At 43.9% G+C, this 7,500-nt stretch overlaps 3 protein-coding genes across 9 annotated transcripts in view; all 3 read right to left on the reverse strand.

Moving 5' to 3' along the window:
* The window catches only part of LOC125047098 (copper-transporting ATPase 2-like), a 44,118-nt gene extending 43,031 nt beyond the window's left edge, over window positions 1-1,087 (reverse strand). For 6 of the 7 annotated variants that reach the window (XM_047645243.1, XM_047645238.1, XM_047645266.1 and 3 more), the window contains exon 1: window positions 854-1,087. The gene's annotated coding sequence lies outside the window, so the exon portion shown is untranslated. Of the gene's footprint in view, window positions 1-849 lie in introns of all 7 variants that reach the window. The other variant, XM_047645222.1, reaches the window with a different exon arrangement.
* Window positions 1,088-3,456: 2,369 nt separating this feature from the next.
* Window positions 3,457-6,766, reverse strand: LOC125025243 (MARCO-like protein). The gene is made up of 4 exons (XM_047613214.1): window positions 6,699-6,766; window positions 4,592-4,675; window positions 4,275-4,459; window positions 3,457-4,182 (listed from the first exon to the last, which is right to left on the reverse strand). Exons 1-4 carry the CDS (start codon window positions 6,764-6,766, stop codon window positions 3,722-3,724), a joined length of 798 nt encoding a protein of 265 aa, XP_047469170.1. The 3' UTR covers window positions 3,457-3,721.
* A 27-nt stretch (window positions 6,767-6,793) lies between these two features.
* LOC125025244 (thioredoxin domain-containing protein 2-like) overlaps window positions 6,794-7,500 on the reverse strand; it is a 924-nt gene continuing 217 nt past the window's right edge. Inside the window, exon 2 of the mRNA XM_047613215.1 lies at window positions 6,794-7,500. This exon is cut by the window's right edge and continues 20 nt beyond it. Within this exon, the coding sequence (XP_047469171.1) occupies window positions 6,794-7,500 (707 nt within the window).

Raw genomic sequence — 7,500 nt, forward strand, 5'->3', positions numbered from 1 at the left:
CACTGTTACAAAATGCTGTAGGTCTTCCATCACATTACAGCAAGTTTCAATTAAAGTGGGTGGAATACGTCCTATATAATTCCAAAAATTAAGTCCCAAATTGAAAGCCACTACAATGTGTCTTCTAAACATTTACTCTAATTTTGTTACATTGGCAACTATCCAGAATAATACATTATGCAATGCTGTGGTCTAAGTGTGTCCAACCTGGTATACACAAACAACTGTCTACTAATAACCTTGTAGGGACGAGCTCCCCCGACCCCCCAGACCAAGCCACATGCAGTCAGCCCCTAAAGCAAAAAATTAAAACACATGCCTTTTTGGCTGCTGCGTTCACAGTTTTACATCAACTGAGGCTGTAACCTCCTGAACATCTGCAACCAAAGCTACACAAGTGAACAACTGTTTAGGGTGAATTGCTTGGAACAGGTTGACTGTGTGTGGTGCATATCCTTGTCACTTGTCAACTGAGCTTAGATCCTTATAGCAAAAATGGATGCATGATGTCAATAAAGGTGAAAATCTAATTGTTCTATCATTCTCTACTTGTGCAGATTTAGCTAAAAATCAGTGTGCCATTTTGATTCTATTACAAAGATCATGTTAGCTCTTCCATATTCATGTTCTACTCAGAGCTGTGAAACAAATGGACCTTTAAATAACAATTAACTTACTGTCTCATGATAACCACAAAATATTACTGCAAACAAACTATCGTTAGTTACAATAATGTTCTACGTAAACTGCAAACACATGAATAACAAGTCACAACAGATAATTGACCAATACTATCAAAGGGATCCCTTTTAAAACATGAAAAACACAAGAAAAATAATCTATGCTTACTCACTGTGACAAAAGTTCAGTTCCAAGTTCCCAGAAGAAAATTTCCTTCATTCTCGTCTTTCTCTTCGTCAATGGCCCACTTTCACCCACCTGAGACAGCACATCCTCTCACGAACTCAATCTAGTGATTTATCTAAGTGACAGACGAAGAAAGTACAGGGACAGGAGTATATTTAAGTATTTGTGACGCGAGGAAGGCCTTTTAATAAAAGCTCAAGGAAATCCAGCCTTGCGAGAACTACAGGGATCCTGAGTGTAAATATTTACTTCATTGTTTATATTTGTTTTTATAATGATGGACATATTTTGTAAGTATCAATCTTTAGGACTAAGTAATTAGTAACTAAATACAGGGGCGAAATTTCTAAAATATTTCAGAATATGCTGCATAATCAGTTGTAGAGCATATATATTTACACGTATGCACGCTCTGACGGACAGACGCACGTAGACACACTTACCATAAACATATGTAATATGTATATGTATATGTATATGTATGAATTGTGTGTATATGTATGCGTGTGTGTGTGTGTGTGTGTGTGTGTGTGTGTGTGTGTGTGTGTGTGTGTGTGTGTGTGTGTGTGTGTGTGTGTGTGTGTGTGTGTGTGTACTTAAATGCGTGTGTGTGTGTATGTCTGTATTTGTATATACTTCTATAGACCTATATAAGTATGAAGAATAAAAAAGTGTAAAAATCTGGAAATAGAAATATAGCATAATAATAATTATTATGATAATGATGATAACAATGATTATGATGATGGTGATGATGATGATAACAACAATGATGATTATGATAATAATGATAACAATAATAATAATTATAATGGTGATATAATAATGATGATAAAGATAACGATAATAATAATGATCATCACCATCATAACAACAACAACAACAACAATGATAATAATAATAATAACAGTGATAATAATAGTAATGGTAATGATGATGATAATAACAATAATAACAATGATAATGATATTAATCGTTGTGGTACTACTACTACTACTACTAATAATAATTATAATGATAACAATAATTATTATAATAATGATGATAATAATATCAACAATTATGATAATATCAATAATGATGATGTTCATAATAATAATAATAATAATAATAATAATAATAATAATAATAATAATGATAATAATAATGTGAGTGCATGTGTGTATGAATGCACACACACATGCACATGCGCACGATGAGAGGAGGGATTTATAGAAATAGGTAGATCGATAGGGAGATTGATATGATAGACAGATAGACATATATATGTATATATATATATTTACATATATATACACATACACACACACACACACATATACATATATATATACATATACATATATATATAAAAATATATATATATTTATATATAAATATATATATATATATATATAGAGAGAGAGAGAGAGAGAGAGAGGGAGGGAGGGAGGGAGGGAGGGAGAGAGGAGAGAGAGAGAGAGAGAGAGAGAGATTAAAATTAGGGATGGAAGACACACACAAACACACACACGTCCTCACCTGTCCTACACAGAGGAGATCGACCCTTTCTGATGCCCTCTTCACTTTCCCAACTGCAGGCTGATCTTTCGCCAGGTGAACACTCTCCGTCGCAACCTGGTCCACACCAGTCCTCCCTCTTCCTCGAAGGTGGGCACCTATACTGTTCCTTGTGCCTCCTGTGATAAGCAATACTTTGGCGAGACGGTCATAACATAAGTACGCTGTATCATAACAACAATGCACTATTTTGCCATCAGATGGATTGGTCAGCGGCGCGAATCGTTTTTCCTTCCGCTGATGTCCACGCCCGCAGACTGGTGGAATCATCATTATTAAAACGCTTGCCTAATTTCAACTTTAACAGCGGCTTTTCTCCGGCCGGTAGTCTCCTCGCTTCCCATATCCTCAGCCTTCTTCTTCATGCCGACCACCCTGTGCACAGTCCGCCCGGTCCTCCGACCTGATCTGACCTCCCTTCACTTCCGTTCGTCTATCCTCAACTGCCCCGCGTTACTTTTTTTTATACCCTTTCCTCTTCAGACCTGAAGATGGAATCCAGGTGGATTCCGAAACTGTAGTCTCACTTTCTATAAATCTAGTTTTTGCATTGTGGGTAGATAGATAGATAGATAGATAGATAGATATGTAACTGCAGCGATATTACAGTGGATAGAGCACTGGACTCCGACCCTTGTGGTCGCGAGTTCAGTTCCGCGCCACGGCAGTTGTAAAAAATGCCTGCACTCCGACTATTGGCTCGAGCCCGATCTCACGGCGAGAAAACGACATATCGCCTTGAGAAATCAAACGCAGGTGTCGTAGGGGAAGTCGCCGCCGTGTCAGAACCACGGTTGATTAGGAAGGGCACCCAATCAGGTAAGGGTGGTAATGTCAAATGACCTCTCAGTAATAAATTGGGAGAGGCCTAGATCCCTCAATGTAACAAATGGCTGTTGATCAATAATAAATATATGTATATATATACAGATATTTTCATATTCCTTTCTATCGTTATATCATGGAATTTCTTATTCACCTCTTTGCAGTTATTGTTATATTACATTTTTTTACATTCATCAGAGGGCTAATCAACCGTTGTTACAATTATTACGGCCAAGTAGCTACAGCGACGGTCTCAAAGACTGTCACGATCATCCGAGTTCAAGTCACCGTCCGGCGGAGAAGACATGTTCAGATTCATCAGTAAAAGGCTGCATACTAGTCCTCGTAGTCATCGTACTCATCGAACAAATATTCATCCAAGTAGCCATTTTCCCCTTCGACAGGGCTGAAATACTACTCGGTAAAAGATCCGGAGTCGGTATTTTTGTTGCCCTCTTTTTAGCACGCCTCAACTAGCTCCCGGAGGCACATCCCTTTGTGCTACTCGGGATCCTCCTCGACTTTGAGTTTCATGTCCGGAGTCCATTTGACTTGCTTGAATTAGGGATCGTGGCTTGCTTTGGGATCCTGGCTTGCTTTGGGATCCTGGCTTGCTTAGGGATCGTGGCATGCTTTGGGATCGTGGCTTGCTTTGGGATCGTGGCTTGCTTTGGGATCGTGGCTTGCTTTGGGATCGTGGCTTGCTTTGGGATCGTGGCTTGCTTTGGGATCGTGGCTTGCTTTGGGATCGTGGCTTGCTTTGGGATCCTGGCTTGCTTTGGGATCCTGGCTTGCTTTGGGATCCTGGCTTGCTTTGGGATCCTGGCTTACTTTGGGATCCTGGCTTGCTTTGGGATCCTGGCTTACTTTGGGATCCTGGCTTACATTGGGATCCTCCGTGACGTCCAGATGCACCAAGGCAGTGGGATCCTCAGTTGTTTTGCCTTTTGGATTTCTTTTGCGACTTCTTTTGCGACTTCTTTTGCTTTTAGGACTTCCTTTAACTTCAGGATTCCCTTTGCCTTCGGAATTCTGCTTGGCTGGAACTTCTTGAACTCCCGCATGGCCTCCGCGACCCTCCTCGACTCGGGGGTCCTCCGCGGCTCGGGTGTCCTCCGCGACTCGGGTGTCCTCCGCGACTCGGGTGTCCTCCACGTTCAAGGAGTCCCGTCCACCAGCCGCCGGCCGATTGCAATCTGACCCCAAACTGTAGTTCACCGCAGGGCAGGACAGCCTCGCACTCCGATAGAAGTACCACGCGATGCTGCACAAGCCGAGGGTGGCAAGAGAAAACAACGCTACACACAAGAAAGTGTGCACCAATTTTGTATGTTCCTACTCCAACTCCTTCTGTAACGTCTGCAGTCTCTCGACGGCCTGCATTACAGCCTTGCGACGCAAGTGAGATCCCAACAGGGGGATTCTGTATATAGGAGATGTTGTAATCTTTTTAATTGCCATTGTTAATTCATCAGTATATGAACGTATCAATTACATGATTAAAACTAATAAAGTAGATTTAATTGAATCTTAGTTACGGCTGATGTGACGCAGGGAGCTGGTCTGTTGCCGTCGAGTAGAAGTGTCAAATATATATATATATATATACATAGGCCTCTCTCAATTCACTATTGAGAGGTGATATGGCAGTGTCACCCTTGCCTGATTGGATGCCCTTCCTAATTAACCGCGGTTGTGCGCGCTAACACTTGTACCACGGCGGTGACTTCCCCGGGCTCGAGCCAGCAGTTCAATTCTCCGCCGCGGTAGCCTTAAGAATGCCCGCGCTCTGACTGCTGGCTCGAGGCCGAGGAAACGACTATCGCCTTGATAAGTCAAACCTAGGTGTCGTGTATATGTATATATATATATATATATATATGTGTGTGTGTGTGTGTGTTTGTTTGTGTGTGTGTGTGGGTGTGTGTGTGTGTGTTTGTTTGTGTGTGTGTGTGTGTGTGTTTATGTGTGTGTGCGTGTAATAGTTGTGTGTGCACGTGTATTTGTGTGTGTGTGTGTGCGTGCGTGTAATATGTGTGTGCACGTGTATTTATGTGTGCGTGTGTATGTGCGTGAAATATATGTGTGTGTGTGTGTGGACGTGTACTTGTGTGTGTGTGTGTGTGTTGTGTGCGTGTAATATGTGTGTGTGTACGTGAATTTATATATGTGTGTGTGTGTGTGTGCGTGTAATATGTGTGTGTGCACGTGTATTTGTGTGTGTGTGTGTGTGTATACTGTGTCATTACCACGTGGCCTCGCCATATACCACGTGGCCTCGCAAAGGGCCGCACCCAAGCTGCCCACGTGGCACAAGCCAGCCGGCGGCCCCAGAGGGCGCGCCCCACGTCACCCACCAGTACTTAAGGCGCGAATCGTTTTTCCTTCCGCTGATGTCCACGCCCGCAGACTGGTGGAATCATCATTATTAAAACGCTTGCCTAATTTCAACTTTAACAGCGGCTTTTCTCCGGCCGGTAGTCTCCTCGCTTCCCATATCCTCAGCCTTCTTCTTCATGCCGACCACCCTGTGCACAGTCCGCCCGGTCCTCCGACCTGATCTGACCTCCCTTCACTTCCGTTCGTCTGTCCTCAACTGCCCCACGTTACTTTTTTATACCCTTTCCTCTTCAGACCTGAAGATGGAATCCAGGTGGATTCCGAAACTGTAGTCTCACTTTCTATAAATCTAGTTTTTGCATTGTGGGTAGATAGATAGATAGATAGATAGATAGATAGATATGTAACTGCAGCGATATTACAGTGGATAGAGCACTGGACTCCGACCCTTGTGGTCGCTAGTTCAGTTCCGCGCCACGGCAGTTGTAAAAAATGCCTGCACTCCGACTATTGGCTCGAGCCCGATCTCACGGCGAGAAAACGACATATCGCCTTGAGAAATCAAACGCAGGTGTCGTAGGGGAAGTCGCCGCCGTGTCAGAACCACGGTTGATTAGGAAGGGCACCCAATCAGGTAAGGGTGGTAATGTCAAATGACCTCTCAGTAATAAATTGGGAGAGGCCTAGATCCTGCAATGTAACAAATGGCTGTTGATCAATAATAAATATATGTATATATATACAGATATTTTCATATTCCTTTCTATCGTTACATCATGAAATTTCTTATTCACCTCTTTGCAGTTATTGTTATATTACATTGTTTTACATTCATCAGAGGGCTAATCAACCGTTGTTACAATTATTACGGCCAAGTAGCTACAGCGACGGTCTCAAAGACTGTCACGATCATCCGAGTTCAAGTCACTGTCCGGCGGAGAAGACATGTTCAGATTCATCAGTAAAAGGCTGCATACTAGTCCTCGTAGTCATCGTACTCATCGAACAAATATTCATCCAAGTAGCCATTTTCCCCTTCGACAGGGCTGAAATACTACTCGGTAAAAGATCCGGAGTCGGTATTTTTGTTGCCCTCTTTTTAGCACGCCTCAACTAGCTCCTGGAGGCACATGCCTTTGTGCTTCTCGGGATCCTCCTCGACTTTGAGTTTCATGTCCGGAGTCCATTTGACTTGCTTGAATTAGGGATCGTGGCTTGCTTTGGGATCCTGGCTTGCTTTGGGATCCTGGCTTGCTTTGGGATCCTGGCTTGCTTTGGGATCGTGGCTTGCTTTGGGATCGTGGCTTGCTTTGGGATCGTGGCTTGCTTTGGGATCGTGGCTTGCTTTGGGATCGTGGCTTGCTTTGGGATCGTGGCTTGCTTTGGGATCGTGGCTTGCTTTGGGATCGTGGCTTGCTTTGGGATCGTGGCTTGCTTTGGGATCGTGGCTTGCTTTGGGATCGTGGCTTGCTTTGGGATCCTGGCTTGCTTTGGGATCCTGGCTTACTTTGGGATCCTGGCTTGCTTTGGGATCCTGGCTTACTTTGGGATCCTGGCTTACATTGGGATCCTCCGTGACGTCCAGATGCACCAAGGCAGTGGGATCCTCAGTTGTTTTGCCTTTTGGATTTCTTTTGCGACTTCTTTTGCTTTTAGGACTTCCTTTAACTTCAGGATTCCCTTTGCCTTCGGAATTCTGCTTGGCTGGAACTTCTTGAACTCCCGCATGGCCTCCGCGACCCTCCTCGACTCGGGGGTCCTCCGCGGCTCGGGTGTCCTCCGCGACTCGGGTGTCCTCCGCGACTTGGGTGTCCTCCACGTTCAAGGAGTCCCGTCCACCAGCCGCCGGCCGATTGCAATCTGACCCCAGACTGTAGTTCACCGCAGGGCAGGACAGCCTCGCCCTCC

This window comes from Penaeus chinensis, chromosome 4, assembly GCF_019202785.1.
Source record: "Penaeus chinensis breed Huanghai No. 1 chromosome 4, ASM1920278v2, whole genome shotgun sequence".
Classification (NCBI taxonomy): domain Eukaryota; kingdom Metazoa; phylum Arthropoda; class Malacostraca; order Decapoda; family Penaeidae; genus Penaeus; species Penaeus chinensis.

Excerpts from the sequence above, each read along its gene's own strand:
- LOC125025243 (XM_047613214.1), bottom strand. The coding sequence starts at position 6,766 with ATGAAACTCAAAGTCGAGGAGGATCCCGAGAAGCACAAAGGCATGTGC. Across the intron at positions 4,676-6,698 it reads CTCCAGGAGCTAGTTGAGGC|AATCCCCCTGTTGGGATCTC; the intron begins GTGCTAAAAAGA and ends TCCTATATACAG. Across the intron at positions 4,183-4,274 it reads AGCCAAGCAGAATTCCGAAG|GATCCCACTGCCTTGGTGCA; the intron begins GCAAAGGGAATC and ends AAAACAACTGAG.